At 40.3% G+C, this 20,807-nt stretch overlaps 1 protein-coding gene across 8 annotated transcripts in view; it reads left to right on the top strand.

Annotated features, from left to right (window-relative positions):
• TMEM255B (transmembrane protein 255B) overlaps positions 1 to 20,807 on the top strand; it is a 63,511-nt gene that overhangs the window by 1,120 nt on the left and 41,584 nt on the right. For 5 of the 8 annotated variants that reach the window (XR_009729144.1, XM_061377729.1, XM_061377727.1 and 2 more), the window contains exons 2-4: positions 1,301 to 1,354; positions 5,903 to 6,045; positions 10,655 to 10,717. Coding sequence is in view for 7 of the 8 variants with exons in the window: in XM_061377729.1 (XP_061233713.1) it covers positions 1,301 to 1,354; positions 5,903 to 6,045; positions 10,655 to 10,717 (260 nt within the window). In the remaining variant the exon portion in view is untranslated. The remainder of the gene's footprint in view (positions 1 to 1,300; positions 1,355 to 5,902; positions 6,046 to 10,654; positions 10,718 to 20,807) is intronic. The other 3 variants (XM_061377728.1, XM_061377725.1, XM_061377724.1) reach the window with 2 other exon arrangements.

The raw sequence follows: 20,807 nt of genomic DNA, 5'->3' as shown, positions 1-20,807 counted from the left end.
CACAGTATCACTTACTATGGCTACACTACATCATAGAGCAAGGTTTGGGGAATTGTTTTTTTGTTTGGTTGGGTTGTTTGGGTTTTTTTTAAATGGAGTTTTGAGAGCGCACAGTAGTGTTTCCTATGGTCTTGAATGTGTAACACACTCATAGATTCTTCATCAACAAGTTCATAATAAAGATAAGACTTGATAAAACCTGTGATCTTGTGGCTTGAAACAAATGCTGTTGCATCTGGTGTAATTACTTCAGCACTCTGGACAAGTCAGGCATTTAATCAGAAAAGGGAAAGCAGTCACCACCAGCAGGTACGAATATCTCTTTCAAGTATCTCAGTCCATCACATTTAATTTTGGGACGCAATGTAGGATTAATTAAATTTTGCTGGCACAAGCCATTTTTGAAAATACACAGTGAAAACTGAGAGAGGTGGCACTGAAGTGAGCACTGCAGCAATTAGAAGTTAAACTCCAAAGGTCTTCCCTTAAATATTTTCCTCGATAGCAGCAAAGCAATGGATAGGTTTTGTACTACATTCCTCTGTTTATAGTGAATTACAGCTGAAATTATATATGGTTAATGCCACTCCTTGAAACATGTCAATATTTTTAAATGATATTCATTAGGTAATAAAAATGCACTGTGCTTTCTGCTAGAAAACTTTCCTCCCTCTTCTCGTATTAGGATGCTAATATACATTGGGCTGGGGTACTTATTTGAAATGAGTGTTTCCATTTAGATCACCTTAACTACATCAAAGAGGAAGGTATGAAACTGTGTGGTGCTAATATTCAGCAAATGTGATTGTGATCCCTGCAAATTGCTACATCCTGCAGCCATTCTTTCCTTGCCAAACATCATTCCACACTTTTTAACAGACTTTATGATGTCTAAAGCTGGGTTTTAAAAGAAGTGGTGAAATTAGCAAAGCATAGTTGCCTTGGTCTAAATGTAGACCTTTGTTGGTTTGTTTTTACTTAAATTGCAGGCCATATGCAAGTTTTTCTCCAAGGCTGAGAGATGCTCTTTCACTCTGTTCTTTCTTTCCCTTGACCCCTGGATGCATTCCATGCCATGTTTCATCATTGACTTGTTCATTCTCCTTTTAAATTCACCCTTTGCTTTGTTCAAATCCAGGCCCTACCATTCATCATTAAACCCACCACTTTGCGTTTTACCAGCAGTCTGATCTGTCCCTTCCCCACAGAACCATTCATTTTCCATAGCCTTCCTACAAATTGAATTTATCCCCCAGCTATGGTGAACAGAGCATTGTAAATATAATTTTGTTTCCTGCAGCTGATGAGCGAACACGAGATTTTGCTGAGTGCAGCAGAACTTGGTCTTCAGCAGGTATTTTTTTTCTTTTTTACTCTCTGGAGGGTGATCTCAGTTTCTCTCCTCATGTGCCTTTCTGTCCCAAGGAGGCAGCAGTCTGGTGTCTCCTTGTTCTGACAGTGTTCTCTTTCTTTTCTTCGGGGTAGCAGGGCTGAGTGGCTTGAGCAGGTACTTTGCCCAACAAAAGCAAAGCAGAGAGTGTTTCTGTGACTGTTCCTTTTCATGCGCAATTTAAGTCTATGCTAGGCAGAGCACAAGCCAGTGATGTGGAAGCAGTATTATCTCTCTAATTTATCTCCCAATTTTTACTGTAGTGCCCATTGCTACAGCATCAAAACTCAGTTAATACTTTACTGACCAAAACTGCTGAAGAATAATGCCAATAGAAAGTAATAACATGTTCACACTCTCTGTCGATCTCAGCCTCAGGCTAATGCTAATAAGGATATGACAAGAAGGTTTCTTCCTACGTGCTTGATTTTTGGTATGCTAGAGATATGAATTTGAAGCTATAACTAAACTGGATTAAGGTCCAAACTAAAAATTTATAATGTTCGTCCTGAATCATTATTAAAGAGTTAAAGGGCATAAATGTAAAAATTATTCAGAGACACACTTCAGTATTGAAAAATTGGAAAGTCAATAGCCTACATTAACTGTTGCCTGCATTACAGGAGCATCAGCCTACAGGAAGGAAATTCAGCCTAGAAATACTGACAGCAACATTTCCTCTGTTCTTAATTTAACTGCTATTCTTGTGTATGGTCAGCCTTCAGTCCAAGCCCTGTCACAGAGAGTGTCAGGGAAGAAGGTTGGGCCAGCCCCCCTCTCTGTGCTGTCGACAGGGCTCCTGAGGGAATAGTCTAGCATTGGGTTTTGGATGGAAGATGTATTAAAAACAAATCAAAAAAGCTGCATGGCAACTGCTACAAACATCAGTAAACAAAGGCTCGACAAATCTTGGGAGCCACCATGACCAAAATAGCAGAAGGAAGCTAATAGTAGGAATACTTTGCAGCTGTGGCCTTTTTCATCTGATATACAAATATTCTTTAGGCCTCACAATATACTGATGATGTAGGTACATGTAATTATGCACAGTTTGATATACAGCAAAGATTTTTATTGACATGACTAAGGAAAGTCTGACAGCTAGAGCAGAAGTCAATTTAGTCCCAATTTCTACCCATCTTCTTCAGAATACAGCGATCCCTGAGAACAAGATCTTGCATCTGCTCCAGAAAGGGCCTTCCTGCCTGTAAGTTATCTCTCCTAAGGGTGGAGTTTATAGCTAACTACATGTAGCTATGAGTTTCCAAACTGAAGTATGAAAAAGAAGAGATGCGGTTGGATGTTTGCCTCTGATTTGAGATGCAGGTGATAAAACATTGATGAATGTAAGGACTGAAGGGTATCACATATATAAATGCCTTCTGGCATGGGTAAATTTCAAAGTCAAAATGTAGTTCAGTCAAAAAAAAATTACCCTATAAATAATGACGTTCTTTTCTGGTTTAGCTCACTAAATCCACATCTGATTTACTCCAATCACATACCAATAACATGCTTTTTCTAAGATAATTTGAAGCTAACTCAGTCTGGACAATCAGACTCATGTCTTTCTTTTCTGCACATCATTACTAATAATCAAAACTCTGGAGGACAGGTTGCACCCTTAGTCTATCTCCATACAATCTGGTTAACCTTTTCCAGTACAGGTGTTAATCTGAGAAAGATGTGGAGCCTTAGCTCCTCAAGCACTTTTAATAAAAACATTCAGTGGTTTCAGAAAGACTTGACTGAGAATCATCTGTTCCATTGACTTTCAGAAGGTTTGTGTTCCTACTTCCCTTTAGACTATGCCTACACTGCAGTTGTAGTTTCATAAGAGAGGATATGAGCATACATACCCAAGCCATCTTTAGCCTAACCTTGATTATCATAAAACCATAGAGTCTTAGAATAATTAGTGTGGGAAGGTTCCTCAGAAAGTTGCTCACAGCAGGGTTGGCTATGTAGTCAGACCAGGTTTGTTGGGGCTTTTTTGACTGATCAAGGATGGAAACAGCACAACCTCTTTGGGCTCCCTGTTCCAATGCTCGACTGTCCTAATGTTGATTTTTAGATTTTTTTCTCCTCCTGTAACCAGTCTGAAGCTCTTTGTATTTCAGTTTATGCCACTGTCTTCTGTCTTCCTGCTGTGCACTACTATGAAAAGCCTGAGTTTGTCCTTCTGACAACCCTCTCTGGTAGCCAAGCCAAAAGCCCTGTCATCTCCAGGCTGAGCAAACCCTGTTCCTTCGGCCTCCTGTCATACAGGGAGTGCACCGGCCCCTGATCTTTTCTGGGGTCCTCTGTTGAATTCACATCACTTAATTTCCCTCTGAACTCAGCAACCCAGCTAATTTTTCAACCATGTGCTTGTCCACCCATCCAGGCCATGATATCCCAACTGATTTATGAGATGTTATGGGATACCGTGTTAAAAACATGGCTAGATTTAAAAGACCTCCATGGCTCCACAAGTCCAGTCATTTTGACATAGCAGGCAGATGGGTTGATCAGACATGATTTGGCTCTAGTAAATCCATGGTGATTGTTGCCAGTCACCTTTTGCTTACGTGCCCAGAAATATCTTACAAGAGGATTTGCTCCATATTTTTGGTTCCAGCTTCCAAGTATCCAAAGTGAGGTTGATGGGCTTGTAATTCCCCAAAACATCATTTGGGCCTTTTTTAAAGATGGGTAGAGCATTTGCCTTTCTTCAGTTACTGGGGATTTTCTAATCTCTGTGAATTTTCAAAGATGATAGTGTGGCAAGGGCATCAGATTTTACTTAAAATTTGGTAGATATATTGAATTAATCATTTTAGGCTTTGGGAAGGGCAACTGATCTGTGGGGTTAAAAGTCTGAAGTCTGCTTTCCCCGCTTGGCCATGTCAACTGGCTTCTTTGAAAGAATTGCCTTTAACCCCATACACTTGATGAAGAATTCATTGATAATGATGATCCTGTCTGTTTCCATGTCCCCAGTGACCTTCCATGGATTAACAGATAATTGGCAGAGGCAGACAGCTGGGGCACAGGCTAGAGGGGAGATGTCTGGAGAGTCTTATGGAGTATTTCTTGATCTTTAGGTGGAAGACTTTGTACATGCATAAGCTCAACATACGATATTTATCTTCAGCGAAGATGCTTGCACTTCACACCGAAAGACTGGACTCATTTTGTCTGTTCTACTGGGGAGATGTCAACAAATAGAGATTTTTATTATAAATGCATTTATTAATTTAAACTACTTGAGTTGGTTTGCAAATATCACTAATTGAGCCTGGTTTTTGAACTGTAACTAAGTTACTTGACTTCAAACTCAAGTGACTCATTGCAAGTGGTTTCTGCTTGCTTTTTTACTTTCCTGCATTGCCTGTGCTTTTGGTTACAGCAGCACCCTCAGAGTCTGCCTTCCACACAAGGCTGCCTTCCCCTCTCACCTATTGCTCCCTGGTGAGGGCTGTTGCCTCCAGTATTCAGTGCAGCATCACAGCCTCTGCCTCATCCTGAGATCTCCCCTCAGCTTCATGAGGCCGCAAAGGGGAGAGGCATTGCCCCTGTCCTCTTGTGTTCTTTCTGGAGCTACATGCTGCCCAGTTACAGCCTGGGGTAGGATGGTATCCCATGGCCCAGTGCTCCAGAGGTGATCCTGCCCACTCCTGCCTTGCCATTCAAAGCAAAAACACCAGAAAGGGGGACCATGGTTCGAGTCATTGGGTGCCTGTTGTTAGTTAGGGTCACGTAGCATAGAATCACAGAACGGTTTTGGGTTGGAGGAGACTTTAAAGCTCATCCAGTTCCAATCCCCCTTCCATGGGCAGAGACAACTTCCTCTAGACTAGGTTGCTCAAAGCCCTGTCCAGCCTGGCCTTGAATACTGCCAAGATTCACTTTTGGTATCTGAATCCAAATCCCACTGATACTGAATGTATTTCATTAAGCAGCTACTGGTTTAAAAAGGTAATCCCATGTATCACTCCCTCGTCAAATTTGTTACAGCTTTGCTTCAGAGATAGACTGGCTTGCTTACTTCACTGAATAGGAAGATCACATTCGTTTTCATGACAGTGTGCAGAGCTTCTACTCATCTTGTCTAAAACATGAATTTTTATGTTCTGTCCAGGTAGAGTCACATTGGCGCTTCATGTAGGTAACCGTCTAGGGCCTGCAGGATCTGACTTACGGATGTGAGCAATACTTAATTATAAATGTTGCTGAAGATAAGGTGTAATTATCATTGTCGCTGACTTTCAGTTCAGCTTAATAAAAACTCTTCTCATGCATGTACTCGATGCGTGTGCGTTAAGCTATGCTGAGCTCTATCTAACTCTGTGTTTTTTAATTCCTTCTGTTGTCTGCCAGCAGTTTTCCTTAGTGGGAGAACAAAAGCGGGTTACCAACAGAAAAGATTAAAAAAGAAAATCTTTTGATGTTTTATATTTATTCTGCCATGATCACAACGAAAAGCTGCTGCTTCTCTTTTTTTTTTTTTCCCCTCCCTACTTCCTACAGGACAATTTGAAAAAAGGAAGAAGACTTCGCTTTGGTTCACAGTCTCTCTGCTGGTAGTGTCTGTTTTCATACTGACCATAGGTCTGGCAGCTACTACAAGAACAGAAAACGTTACTGTGGGAGGCTACTATCCAGGCATCGTTGTGAGTACAGAAACTTATTTTAGATTATTAGGTACAGAGATAACAGGTAATAATTCAGAGAAATTATTATCAGCTAGATATGGGAAGCTCTGATGAAAAAAATAGAACAACCAAACAAAAAACCTCAACTCTGAACAGTCCTGTTGCATTTTACAGGAGAGACGTGTCTTTGTTTTGATCTCTTTCTAGTGTGTGTGATAAGGTAGGGGGGTAAAGTCTGTTCTTTTGAAGTGCCAGAGGGGGAAGGCTGTTAGGGGGCAGAAGGGGGCAAGGCTGCACTGCACAGCAGTATGCTTGGTACAGGATTCTGTGTGAGAACCTGTGCTTGACTTCCCATAGGTCTCTATCGGGTGTGTAAGTGACTGGACAGCAGGCATGGGATTAATTCAAACAACCTTTTAGAGGTTTACTGTTTCAACTGCAGAAAGATCCACTCTGCTCTCTTGTCCATGTGCCCAGAATTCTGCTGGGTCTATCACAGGGAAGGCCCTGTGGATGGGCACGTGGAAACTTCTCCCTGGAGCCTGCCTAACATTCTCTTGTGCAGTCTTGCTGCCAGTCCTCTGGTACAAGGTCCTCTTTCAAAATCCTTAGTCTTGTTTTTGCCTTGGGAACTGGCCATTTAAACATGTTCCTGCACTGGGCCCAAGATTTGAGTTGCGTCTACTTCGCCCTGTGGTGCTTCTGACTTCTGGTAAGGGCTGGCCCTGTCAGACTCTTGTCAGTTCAACCCCCATGGCCCATTCTAATATCAGACCAAGAGACTGGTGATATCCAAAAACATGGAAACCCCTGGAGTCAAAACCCCCAATATTTTAAGTACCTGGGCAGTGATGTGAAAAAGAGGGTATGGACAACAAATTAAGAAAGGCTCATCTGCATCATCTGGTCTCCTCAAACTAGCCAGGAGGCAGAGAGTGCAAGGTGAAGAAAGAAATTTGTGTAGTTAGGCACCTGCTTATGTATGTGACTTCACCACTACCAAAACGTGTTGTAAGATACTGTCATTTCTTGTCCTTTCTGGAATGAAATGCCCAGAGAAGATGGATATGTATCTTTTAATACTGTGCATGCATTTTTGCATTCCCATTAATAATTGGTGAGTTACAACCGTTCCTCTTGAGCAAGTCCTCTTCTGTCTTAGTGTCATGTTAGAACTGTTCCTCCTAAGCAAGTTCTCTTATATCTTAGTGTCATGCTGAGAATAGGTCTTTCAGAAAGATAATTTTGGAACAATGATCTATAAGGAGTCGTGTTTTAAAATAGAACAAGAAGTAGCTCCAAGAATAAAACCTTGAAATAATGAATTTTCCTTTCATTAAGCTAAAATAGATTAATTTGAATTAAAATCTTTTAGAAGACTGTATTACCTGCATTTGTTCCCTAGGAAGAAGTTTGATTTTTGAACTGTTGCCTTTAATAAGCATAACTGGTAATAAACCCATGTGCACAGACCAGGTTGTTTCAGCATTTATCTTCTTTTAGGAATAACAAAATGTCATTAATAACCAGGTAGAATAGCTAGAATTTATTGGAATGATTTGAAAAGAAAACCTTTTCTTAATCATTTTCCCACCTCAAAAAGATTGTTAGGGCTAAATAATTTTCATAAAATTCAGAATGTTTTGTGCACATGAGGGGTTATTGAAGTAACTGAGAAAGGGTGATGGGTATTATCAGTTTAAACTTCATGAATCCACTAAATACCACAAACCTTCAGAAGGAGCTAAAGGCGCTATGCAGACCTTGCATGATGTCTTGCCAGAAGCCTTGTCAGAAGTGTCTGACCATACTGCTGCATTTGTGCCTCATTGCATGTGGCCTCCAATGCACCATTGGCAGATGGACCACGGGATGACCTCTCCTTTGCAGTCAGCAGTCAGCCACCTCTTTCTGGATGAGCTGACCCTCAAAAGGAGCTTCTCTTTTTTGGTGACAGCAGGGGGAGCTTAGAAAACCAAGATAGAGCTTACCATGCACTTTCAGATACCTAAAGCTGGGGCAAGAATGTGACACTACATTTAACTACTGGGCTCAAAGAAAGGAAAGATTATGAGGTCAGACTGTTAATAACAGTTGAAAATAAGATCTAGTTCTCATGGAATCCAGTAGCAAAATATTAACTTCAGGGGTGGTAGGTGAGATCTAAATCGCCACCGACCTTAGGTAAAGGATCTTTGTCTTAAAACCCATGCAGATTTAGGATGTACCTTGCAAAGCCCTACATAGATGAATAAGACTATCCACTTGCATAGATTTACTTGCATCTAGAAGCATTTGCAGAGCAGGGCTGCAGGGCTAAGTCCATAATATAATTTGGGCTTCTGCTTAGTTCCCACTGGCTTCAAGAAATTAAGTTACTGCCTTGATTTCTTTGCATACGTGGTCACTTGTAATTTGTTTTGGAAAAAGCATTTTTATAAATACATCTTTATTATCTGCATTTATGCATCTAAAGCAATTGAACATAAAATATTTCTGTGTGTAGACAAGTTAGTGTAATGTTCCACTTTGGAAAGTGTCTGCATTTAATAGATTATTGCTTGATCATCTGTTTGGGTTTAGGAATGTCTTTGTGGAATGGACTGCAAAGCCAGACAGAGTTGGAGCTTCTTCAGCCTCACTTCCTTATAAATATTGTTTATACTTTAATGTCACTTCTCTATGACTACTGCTTGTATTATTTTCATTTGCTATTTTTACAGTGCTTCAACCAGGAGTCTACAGGGTCCAATCGTCCCAATCACCATACTGATCTGGACTCGCATTCCCAACCCAAATAGCCTGTTGTCTAAACAGACAAAAAAAGGAGTGCATATGACCCTAAACCAATCTCAGCAATGCCATGGCTTACATTGTGATCTCTATAGTTCTGTTTCTTCTGATTTAATTGTCATTGTTCAGAATTTCCTCATTTTTTCTTCACATAGATAATAATACTCCATTCCATGTCCCCTGCGTCAGCCATAAATGGGGCTTTATGGATTACTCCCATTGGCATGAGAAATGGGGCTTAGAACCAGGTGTCATTTTGATGTAGTTGTCTTAATTTACAAAGTTGCTGTTCCCTGAACAAAGTGTCCTTGTTCACAGTTCCAAGTGTCTCTCTCATTCAGCTGTCAGCATGAATATTCTTGCTCACTCTTTCAAAGTCTCTGCTTTTAGTCCTTGTGCCTCCCTTTCACACAAGTCTTCCCAAAGCACTCAAGAGCAGCTCTCTTTTCCCTACATTTGCTTTCTTGAGAGGGTGTGATGGATTCCTGTTGTACTGAGCGAGTAAAGTGCTTCCAGGGGATGTGTTTTCTGCTGTGAGCATTTGTGCATAACAGCAAGGAGTTACGGGCATTGCTTAAGTCCTTGGCTGGGACATGTTGTCCTTAAAAACTTACCTTGTGCTTGGAGGAAAGGCTCTGAACCGTATTCAGAGATCTCGTTCCAGAAAGGGCCTTAGGTTCCTCAGCAGAAATGTTGTGCCCCCTCCATGGGTAGGTTGGGTGGGAGCTGAGGAGGTGACTGGGGGTGAGTCTGGGAATGTCAGCCCTAGTGAAGAGCACAGCAAGGAGTATGGAAGTGAAGTGAGGTTGATACTGAGGTGACTGCAGGGCAGTGTGTGGCCAGGCAAGTCAATGGAAAAAACCTGTTGACACCTGTGCTCCTGCTGCAGGTGTTTCTGAGTCGGTGGCCAGTCACATCTCAGGTGTGTGGCACCAGGAAGACCCTTTTTCTCCAAGCCCACATAAGCCTGTGGGAGTGCTGACTGCAGGAAAGTCTGATCAGAGGCTGATCTCATCTGTTGCCACTGTACCTCATGTTAACCATGACTCCAAGGAGTTTCTACCTCTTCCAGCTTTCATGGGCCCATCATAAGGAGGGGACTTTTCCTGCCAGCATGGTGTTGAAGCAGTACTTGCAGGAACAGCAAGGCCAGCTTACTCCAGCATCCCTTCCTTTCCTCTCTCCTGTGGCTGTTGGTACTGCAGCTGTCCCATGCTGAAACTGACTGTACCGGTCCTTCTGCTGTTTTAGTGAGGACTTTTGCTGCAATATGTGATAGTGTTTAGTCATTAAAGTCAAACAAAAACAGTCCTAAGGGTTTGAACTCGGGTTACCTGCATGACAGAAACATGTAAATTTTTTGAGGAAAACTCTTTGCCTGCAGTTGCCTAAAGCTTTGCAGTTTTCCAAAATAATGATATATGGGCTAAATGTAAGTGTTCTGTTCTCTCACTTTGCTTAATTTTTAAAAAGAGCTTAAAACTGTGTGACTATGGTTAACAGTGGACAGGTTATAGAAGCATATGTCTCTGCAGGCTCTGTTTAGTTCACAGAATTATAGAATAGTTAGGGTCAGAAAGGACCATAAGATCCTCTAGTTCCAACCCCACTGCCATGGGCATGACAAGTTTTGCTCTGAATTAAAGAGCTGCAGTTGTGGTCATTCCCCATTACTTTATATGATTTATGTCCAGCAGTAACTTCCACCCATTCCCTTGACTCACCCAAGTTATCCCATCTGTATGATACATCAGCTCAGATATCAATGTAATGCATTTGTATCTTGACCAAATAAGCTGACCTCGTGTTTCTGTTGGTTTTGTTCTTGCCTTAGCTTGGCTTTGGATCTTTCCTAGGGATCGTTGGCATCTACCTGGTAGAGAACAGACGACAAATAGTAAGTAACAGCCTTTTTTTTTCTTTTTTTCATATCAGAATGTATTGAAAAGCACAAAAAGCAGGGATTTCCCATTGACTTAAAACTGCTGTATCTGACTTAAAATGTTAGTTATTTGTTTCACCATTTCTGAGAAGTTTCAGAGAAGTATGAGTTGCCCAGTGACTCCATCTGTACAAGGGAAGGTGCGGTCAGACTGCTGACAGAAGCAGCCTGCTCTTTTTTACTGAAGTACTTCGCTGCTGGTTTAGTGACTTAAATCAACCAGGTAGGATTAGCTGTGTGTAGGATTAGAGCTTGGCCAAGACCATGTAGCTGAGAAAAAGATGGGGAGAGAGACACAGTGCACAGGTCATGTCAGTTTGGGCAGGAACAAGCCCAACACAATCATATCAACAGTAACAGGTGATCTCTTCCTGTGCTCTTTTAAGTCAGGAACACTTCCGTGAAACTGTATGTGTTAAAAAGAATTAAAAACCTGAGAGCTCTGGCTGTCAAGATTCCCTGGCTAGGTCTGACATCATCTGACAATGCTGTGTAATTTGTATTTAGGTTTAGCTTGGCTTTGCAAACCTCTTGTTTTTCTTTATGTGAGGAAGTCAGTCTTGTGATTTCCGGTATTCTTCTTCATGAATGCAGCCTTGTTCTCACTATTTGTAAGCAGACTTCTTTCATAATACTACTTTTGTTTTGCATTGCCTTTACGTTTCAGTGATGCATTAGCAAGTATTCCCCTCTTCTAGCATTTGTTTCTAGCTGGGTTTCCCAAAGGAATGATATTAAAAAAGCCATGATGTTTGTGTCTTTCTCTGTTCCCTCTTCTGTTTTTTTGAATGTGTTGACCAGTGTCAGGTGAGTTCAGCAGGGGGGCAGACTCTTCAAAGCTGTGCATTTCCTTCAACTTTCATGAAAATTCGTAGGTGGGTAGAGGAGAGAATTATGAATTGGTTGCCATATGGTGATAAAGGCTGCAATGTCAGCTCACCTCTTATTAAACAGTAGAGAATCCAAATGGGACATGACCTGTGAGACAAAAATCTGCATTAGGCCAGGCCTCATTAATTTTGCTACTGACAAAACAGCTTACTTGATTTTAGGAATTATTGCCTCTGATGTCTGCATCAGAGACCAGGATGAGCAGTAGGTTTTAAGTTGCAGACCCAGTGGTGGGCAGATGAAAATAGCTTTGTTTTCCACATCATTCATGCTACTTTAATAACAGGCATAACATTTTAGGGTTGTTTTGTCTTTCAGCTTTCCTCTACTCAGCTTTAGTTTTCTATCGTTTCTGTCCTTAGCAGAAAGTAAAATGACTGAAAAACATGTAAGGTGGGTAAGCAGTGGTTAAACTATGTAATACTCAATATTTTGTGTCATTTACACAAGGACTGTGAAGAAATACGTGCCTGGTATGTTTGGTATTAGTGCCTGTTTGCACTTCCCAGCATGAAACAAGGAAAACTGCTTCCTACTAATTACACCTAGTGATGATCTGACTGTTGAAAGATAGAGTTTCTGGGGAACAGACTAAGAAAATAACTAGAAGTTTAATTGCGTGTCTTGCCTTGAGCACCATCCACAGTGGGCTAAGCCTTTTAACACTGTCTTTGCAGAGGCTGAGCTGCTTGTTCTCAATAGTTACAGAAATGAGATTGTAAGGGTTTATGTCATACTGAACTGAGGGCAGTAATTATTCCCTGAGGTGTAACTCGGTATATTTGCTTGAAAGGGTTTAGGGCAGCTTTACAAATTTGCAGCCATCAGTAAGATTGTAAAGATTTATACAAGCGCAGAAATGGAAATATTGTAGTCCTGTAAGTAAAAATTCTATGCGCTGCAGCAGGACAAAAGAGGGTGGGAAGGAAAGGAAATTGTTTATTCAGTTGCTTCTATTTTAACGTAACTTTCTTTGAATAGTTACTGCAACATAATTTGAGTTTAACCCAGTGTAGCTCTGACAATTATCTGGCTTTTTTTTTTTTTTTTTTTCTAATGAAAATGATTGTAGATTCAATTGCACTGGAAAAAGATCTATTTTAAATTGACCTTTTCTTCCCTAAATCTATTTATCTTTTTTGTCTTGAAGTTCTATTTCCTTGTGACCTATCCTCTGTAAGTCCAGATATGTTCATGGGTGATGAAATGCAAAGTGCAATATCAAATATGTAATGACTAACAGAACTAGTACAGCAAAACCCCAGCACTCAATAAATGCGGGCACATGGTTTGAGAAAGAATGAAAGCACAGTTAGGCAGAATGGACAATGTTCTGTTCTTAAAACACAACATTAATAATATTGCACCTCTTTGACCTCATTCTTGGCATCCTAGGGCCCACAGTGGAAGTTCAATGTGCTGACCAAGGTATAACCCTTAATTCAAAGGAACTGCTGCTTCCAGAAGCAGGCTCTGCCTCATTGACTAGCATGATTTCACTTCAGCTCTTAGCATTTGTGCTTGGTTCTGCTATGCAAAACTTGGCACCAGAAGAACAAAATTTCCCCTTGATTAAAGATTTGCACTGATTTGGGAAGTTTTTACTGGCAAACAGCAAAAATTGAAGAATGATATGTTGCTGTCCCTTTTTGCCTCTCTGTTCCCTGCAAAGCAGGTCATGGATCGAAGAACAGAGATGTATATTGTTTTGCTCCAAAAGCACACTTAGTGCTGGATGGGTGGAAAATACGATACTGCTCAAATCAAATAGATTTCATTGTAAAACATGAAGTGTCCTTGCTTGTTTCCTTGCTTGCCATCTCTTTACGTTACAGTAAAAGGTATTTCCAATTTGAAAATGAGATGCTGAAGAAAATCAGATGAGTATAAAGGGGACAGAGAGGACAGGGAGGGGTTAGAGAAGCAGAAATGACCCCTCAAGAGGTGTGAGTTAGCTCAAACCTCAGTACTATTTAGGACGAAGACAGTGGTGTGCAAAAGGTCTGAGATCTGAATTCGTCCATTGCTGAGTCTTACTTGTTTTTTCTTCATGCTAAGACACAGCTAATTTTCTTTCTGACATGTCTAGGAGATACTAGGGTAAAAATCTGCTGCTTAACTGGCTCAAACTGCTCCTTGACTTGTTTAGAGAGATGGCCATTGTGATTTTAGCAGAGGAGACACTGCTTCTGACAAAAGCAGAATTTGGAGACATGAGCAAAGTTGAAACATGGAGCTCTGCACACGAACGGAAAAAGCAAAGCTATTCCGTCAGAATTCTCAAGGGATGCTAAGTCTACATGCCTAAGTATGTTTGCTTCCTGATCTCTGTCAACAGTAATTGGATTTCAAATTAAGTGCTGAAAACCAACTACAGCAGAAGTTGGAGAAACAAAGCAGTAATTTTCCCTCCTGTTTCTAATGGCAGACTTCCCTGACAGTGCATGTGTTCCTACCCTATGTTGAGAGGTATGTGAGGTAGTATTTGAGTATTATCTCTGATTATCTTCTTGCCACTAGACTTTCATCTGTTTCCGAAGAAAAGCCTTGTTTTTAAAGGAGTTACATGTGTGAGCCAATTTCAGAAAAGCCAAACCTCTTTCTCTTTTCATAATTGAAAATCTTGTAAATAGATTATGTCCATCATAAAAAGCCCAATGGACACTTTGTGTAAAGATAGTTCTTATTAATATGTACACCAAAAAGGAGTACTGATATATATACACCTGTTCAAACTGTGTGCTTCATCTACTTCTCTAGGCAAATCAAACATCTGGAAGAAACTGAGTTTACTGCAGATTTTGATCAGAGATGCTAATTGCTGATGGATTCCATATTGCATATTAAGCTAATTAAAGCAGCTTGTTCACGTAGAGAGAAAAAACATTGAAATTCTGTAGATCTCCTGAGACTACCTTTGATGTTCTTGAACAAATAAATGATAGAAGTCTTTACTGTAGTGCAGGGGACATGCAGATAAAATAAAGGCAATCTTTGTCATTACCAAGGTAATGGTATTTCTCCCCTGAATTCAGGTGTCTGAGAAAGTCAACATCACTTCTTTTTTCCAATGATTATCTTTTGTGTGCTCATATTTCATACAGTTCAGGGGAAAAACAACACTGATGTAAAAACAATAATAACAGAACAAATGAGCAGTCATCCTTGTCTTTTTTAACACCTTTAACATCATTAAAATTGAGAAGACCTGCTACTGTATTTTCAGTCATAAATGTGTGCTAGATTTTGTGGTATGATCTAACTGCACATTTCAGAAACAGACAAGGAGATTTATATAAAGATAATTAGTAGGTTGACACACATGCTTAACTGAGGTTAAGATTGGCTCTTGTTTAGGTATCTCCATTCCTTTCAAAATACAACAGAATCTTATTAGCTGGTTTGATCAAGCAGCTTATTCTTTGAAAGTATCTTCCTGGTCTCTTATGCCTACCTCTTAGATCTCTGTAATGAGATGCTCTTTGGAGACATTTTATTCTGGAGGGAGCCTTGAAGGGTGATTTAGACTAGACTCTGGAGTTTCAGATGGCTAAAGTGTAGTAAGGAGAATCCTGTGTAACGTGATTATTATATTGTTCTTTAATACTGAGGAGATTATAAAAGAGGTCATACTATAACTCTCTGGCTGTGAGTTCAGAGCAGAGCAGCCTATGTGTAGACTGTCTAGTCTCCTTCTGCGCTGTAAACATAGTGCAGTCTTCTGAATTAGCTGCCTTATTTGGCAGCTTTGTCATCCCTTTTAATCTTTTTTGGGGAAGGATTTTAAATGCAGTCTACCCATGGTATGGCTGGGAACTCTGAGTTATTCCTTGTAAAGCAGGACAGCATTCAGCAAAAGTCATAGGTAGAAGTGAGATAAATAACTGGAGATGTTTTGAAGGCTCAGTTATTTCAGCTGAAGAGGAGGAGGACAGGTGTGTGTCTGTGGGTGTGAAAGCTCCATCCAAAGTGAGGGCAAGTGAAATTAAAAGAAGAAAGTTTTATGGACAATAAAACTGTCAACCGTTGAAAAGTTGTTTGCTTTATTTGATTATTTTCTTGGTATAATACTATGAGAGACATTTTACTCTTATTAGTATTACATTTTCCATGAATGAAGGACTGAGTAAAATATTTTGGAATTTCTTTTATGCAGTTCTTTGATCTTGTGGAATTAAAGTGAGGATTTTCAATTTATAATAAATATGAATATGAATATCCACTGACACAGAGAAGTCTTCCTTTCTCCTCTTCCCTCCTTTCCTTCTTCCTCTGTCTTGCAGATTCCTCCTTTCCTCTTCTTTGCCCCAGCCAAAACCAGTTTCTACTGGATTAGTGAGTTAAAAGATTCATAGCCAAGTGAGGGTGGGGCTGCATGGCTGAGAGAGGAGTCTGTGGGAGGAGGGAACAAGACTTACCTCTTTTGCTAGGAATAAAGTGTTATATCAACTCACTATGCCATGAAACCATCGTCTAAATGCTGTCAGTGAGTTAAAAATGCCTGAAGTATAATTTTCCCCAGAGTGTCTTGAGGACTTTAAAGTTCAGGGACTCAAAGACGAAAATAAATGCTCTCACTGTGTGAAATACCAAAGGAAGTCTGTGGGATGTTTCAGCTCCTGTCTGCCTCGTTCTTTATGGATCAGTATTTCATGTCACATATCTACAGGTCTATGCTTTCAGGTTTTAACAGTGCAGATTCATCACCTAGTCATGCAAATATATATATGTAAATATTATAATACATAAATGTACTATGACATAACCATGCGTATATAATATGTAATATATGCTCACACACACACATATATGTGCTTACAGCTGACATGAGCTGGTAAATAACCTGGCATAATGACAAACACATCTATGCCACTATGCCACTCACACTGTGCTGTACTGCATTTTGCAGTCCTTATAGGTGTGTCTGTCAGGATGGTTTAGTTAGTAAAGCTGTGATGGGAAATACAGTCATGTCTGTAGTGTTCTTTCTATTCCATTGACAGGCCTGTGTCTTTTTGACATACCTAGAGTGATACCACCACATTCATCCAGCTGTAGCCTAGCACAGTAGCTCTTGTCCTCTCGCGCAGCGCTATGCTGGTCTATTGGTTGTACCAGTCCCAGGTCTTACCCAGCCCAGGTTCCCCAGCCTGTGACCCAATACAGCATTAGCTCAGTCTTGGATGAGAAACTACCGTGTTTTCACTGTCATCACTGGTAGAAAGAAATGGGAAATTTATTACAAAGGGAAAAAATTAGGACAGATAGTTTGGCTCCTGTTTGAAGAGCTTTCTTGGTAAGCAGAATGGCTTTTTTTTTTTTTTTTCCTCTGGAAGCTTAAATCATATAGAAACAGAAGGTGTACATATGTGTATACACACACGCACACACACACACACACATACACACATATATATGTGTGTGTATATATGAAAACACTCATGCACCAGCACAGCTTATATTTTAAAAGCTGACACTGTTCTAGACTGTGACTAGAGCCACCGATTCAATTTCAGCAACTCCTCTATCATAGTAAGTGGAAGTCTTTTGGGATATGGTTCCTTTAAGATTTGTGTTTGGAAACAGCACACAGAATTGAGTGCATAATAGGACACTTTTTAAATGCCAGTTTGTTTTCTTGTGCTGTTTATGTAATGAAAGCATTACTGTCACAAGGCTGAAAAAGTAAATTTTATGACCCATGAAATGTGTTTGTGGAACAATAAAGAAATTGATTACTCTTCCTAGCAAGCAGGAATAGGGGATAGAAAGTATTGGTAAGGAATTCAGGATAAGTGCTCATGTGTGCCTGGTGGAGAAGGTGAAGTGAGTGTTGTCCTATAAAAGGACAGGCAGTTTTGATCCTCTTGTTGAAGAATTTGATTAAGTTAGACTGGTGAGTATCCCTGTTGGCCAGATACAGTCTTCCAGACTCTGCAGGTAGAACTTCACCACATGAAAGTTCGTAATTTAATGGTAATGTGTTTCTGATAAAGAGCATGTGTTTTTGTGTCTTGAGGAACCAGTGCAGTCACTGCAACCTGAAAGTGGATTTGTAAAGACAATAACAGAATTTGGTGTAAAAAAAGTTCCTGCTGCTGAAGCAGTCACCTGCAGTAGTCTTGATCTATGGCAATTCCACCATTTTTTACCAGGAAGCATAAACTTCTATGACACATTGTATGCTATTTATTTCCGGTTTGCTGTTCTCATACTGCTCTGAACAGTTATCTCTGTCTAAGTGATGAAATGAGCTTGTTCCATTTTCATCAATAAAAGATGGATCCTTATAATGTCAGCACTGCTGATCAGTGCATCTAGATTCATGTTTCACTTTTGTCTGCTTTCCTTTTAATGCTGTATTTAGTTTTTGCTTCCTGACTATTTGATATCCTTAAATCCATAATCTTTTTTAACCGTTCTTAGATAAGTGCTTTTGTTGACATTGCAAGAGGAATTTTTACTAGTTTAAAGTGCCTACTGGACTAAGGCTTGTCTAGACTGGTTCCAAGACCACTGGCATTTCTCCAGCTGTTAAATCCAGCTGGTTTTTTATTTTTTCTTCTGGATAACATCACTCTCAGTCTTCATCAAATCCTAGGCACCCTTCTCTCCTTCCACATTTCTCCTTTCCCTCCCTTGCAAATCCCTGTCAGATGACTGAAGGAAAGTTCTGAAGTGAGAAAGCACAAATCAGCACAGCCAACATCAAGTGAATGAGAGAAGTGTTGAAAAGATGTTAGTTTTGGCAGCACTGATAGTTCCTCATCTGTGGTCCCTCTATAGCCAGTGGAAAAAAGACAGATACCATCAGAAGCTAATTCATCCCATTCTACTGTGGATATAGAAGGTATCTGGAAGTGTCTGGGTCTCCATTGACTGCAGAGGAGCACAAATAACCACCTGAGACAAAGACTCATACTTTTTTTTAGTAGCTGGAGTTAGGTATGATTAAATCTACCCCTTAAGAGAATTTCCTTATCAGCTTCACTACATACAAACCACCACAATTGATACCACCCAGCAGCTTGGATGAGAAGTACTGCTTCACTTTGGATGGAGCACCACAACATTCCTGTTTCAGAAATACATACTGACGCATGCATAATTTTGGCTGAAAAGTAATCTGGAATCAGTTCGTGTGATTTACCATGGAGTGTAGAAACATACCTCTATGAATTAAAAAAGCTAAAACCCATATAGATTTAAAAAAGATGGAAATGAATGAAAAAGTACATTGCTAAAAGACAGCCCTTGAAATGAAGTGATAATTCGGGGGTGTCAACTCTGATTCTGAAAGTAACCTTGGAATAGGGTGACAAGGACTTGGGAAATAAGGAGAAGATGGCCCAGGAGGGGTGTTGCCTGTAAAAACACAGTAAACCTGAACTGCCCTGGGGAATCTCAGTGTTCCTCTACCTAGCAGTGAGAAGCTGAAACAGAGGGAAGGGGTTTGATCATATAACTAGTGCCGTATTTAATGGGCTGAAAGAAAAGTAGAGCAGCTATTGAAACAAACCTCTTTAAAAGCAGCTAAAACATGGTAGCATATATATTGCACCTATTTGAACTAGAGAGGCCCAGTAATTAGAGCTGTGGTATCAGCTTAGACAAGGAAGAAAATACAGCAGTACTGGTTGAAACATCTGAGTGAAGCTGAGATTTCCTTCTACTGTTGTTGCTAGAAGGAAATCAGTAACTGTGGTATACTGTTACTAGGATATGAAGAGGGGCACTCAGATGCTGTGGGGGCTTAAAAGAGCACCAATGGTGAAGCTAACCCTGCCCCAGGAAGGATTCCTTCTCTTTCTTGTCATGGAGAATGTGAACCAAGTACAGTTCAGTGTTTCTGCTGGCTGTTTTAGTAACATCTGCTGTGGTCCAGGGGCTGGAACTCTAACCCAGGAGACCTGATAGTGTGTCATAAGTGGTGACATTTTTAACTGAGTCAAGACAAGCATTTACTCATCAGTGAATGAATTATATAAATTTGTGTTCATTTACGCATATCTCAAATTTATTCTCTAATTGCAGTCTAACTGTGGCTCCAGTTTGGAAGCTTATGTGCACAGAAACTGCTTGATATAGGTCATTTCCTTCAGTAGATTGGTCATTCTAGTAAAAATTTGCTTATAAAAAATGTTAAATAATTTCCTGGCTGTTTTATGTCTGGTTTTGTAGCTGATATTAGATTATGACAGAAGAAATAATATATTAATCAGGTAGCCCTTCTCAATAACTTTGTTTCAAGTTTCATAATAGCTATTGGTTTAATTCCCACCATTCTTTCATTGCTTTAAGATAAAAATACAGGAAAATTAATCTTTACTTCATATAGCAACTTTCACAGAAACTACATCTTCAAATGCTTTAGCAGGTTAGAAAGAAAGACAAATTACAGAAAGAGTAATGCAAAGTGGATTGATATTAATTACGGATTAATGCTGAAGGCACCATTTGTAGAGGGTGAAATCAACTTCAACTGAGAGACCTAGACAAGGGAACTGTCAGAGTTAATGTGAGGTTTTTATTTGGACAGTACAATGTTAAGGAAAAAATTTTCCATGCCACTTTTCTAGATAACTGGGGTTGCAATAGAGTTAAGTCACTGTGCTCAACATCTGTGAGAACAGCAGTCACTGCTAGCTGACAGGGAGAGGGAGGGGAGGAGAAATGCTTTAGTGTGGATGGCTGTGAAAGCCTTTTGAGGAGCTTAACAACTCGGGTACTAAGGAGTAGTTTTGAACCATGGGCTTTCATCCACTAAAGAGAAATGGGAAGCAAAGATGTCCGTGTGAGACATCTCCTGTTGTGAGACTCAGCACACCCATCACACAACCCTAGGTGTGTGTTGATGTGATCAGATGCTAATCGCCCCCATCTCCATAAGTGACAGTCACAGCAAATGGCACAAATAAAGTTCCAAATAACTCAGTAAGTCTATTTATCTGACCAGTAATGAAACAGTCCCTGTCCTGAAGATCTCTGTGTGTGCCTGGAGGAGCTGAAGCAAGCAGACTCAGAATCTGTGCTCCCTTTCTTGTCTTAACTGTGCTGCATAAGCCCTCTTGGGCTGGAAGAGAGCTGGGACCATTAAGTCCCCCTGTTGCACATTTTCTGTTCATGGGCACTTCTGCAGTCCCTTGCCCTTGTG

This window comes from Neopsephotus bourkii, unplaced genomic scaffold (genome assembly GCF_033783945.1).
Source record: "Neopsephotus bourkii isolate Nb327-2 ecotype Australia unplaced genomic scaffold, CSIRO-AGI_Nbou_v1 NB_1760, whole genome shotgun sequence".
Taxonomy (NCBI): Eukaryota; Metazoa; Chordata; class Aves; order Psittaciformes; family Psittacidae; genus Neopsephotus; species Neopsephotus bourkii.
The sequence above is the reverse complement of the archived record's forward strand: the minus strand, read 5'-3'. Positions and strand labels throughout refer to the sequence as shown.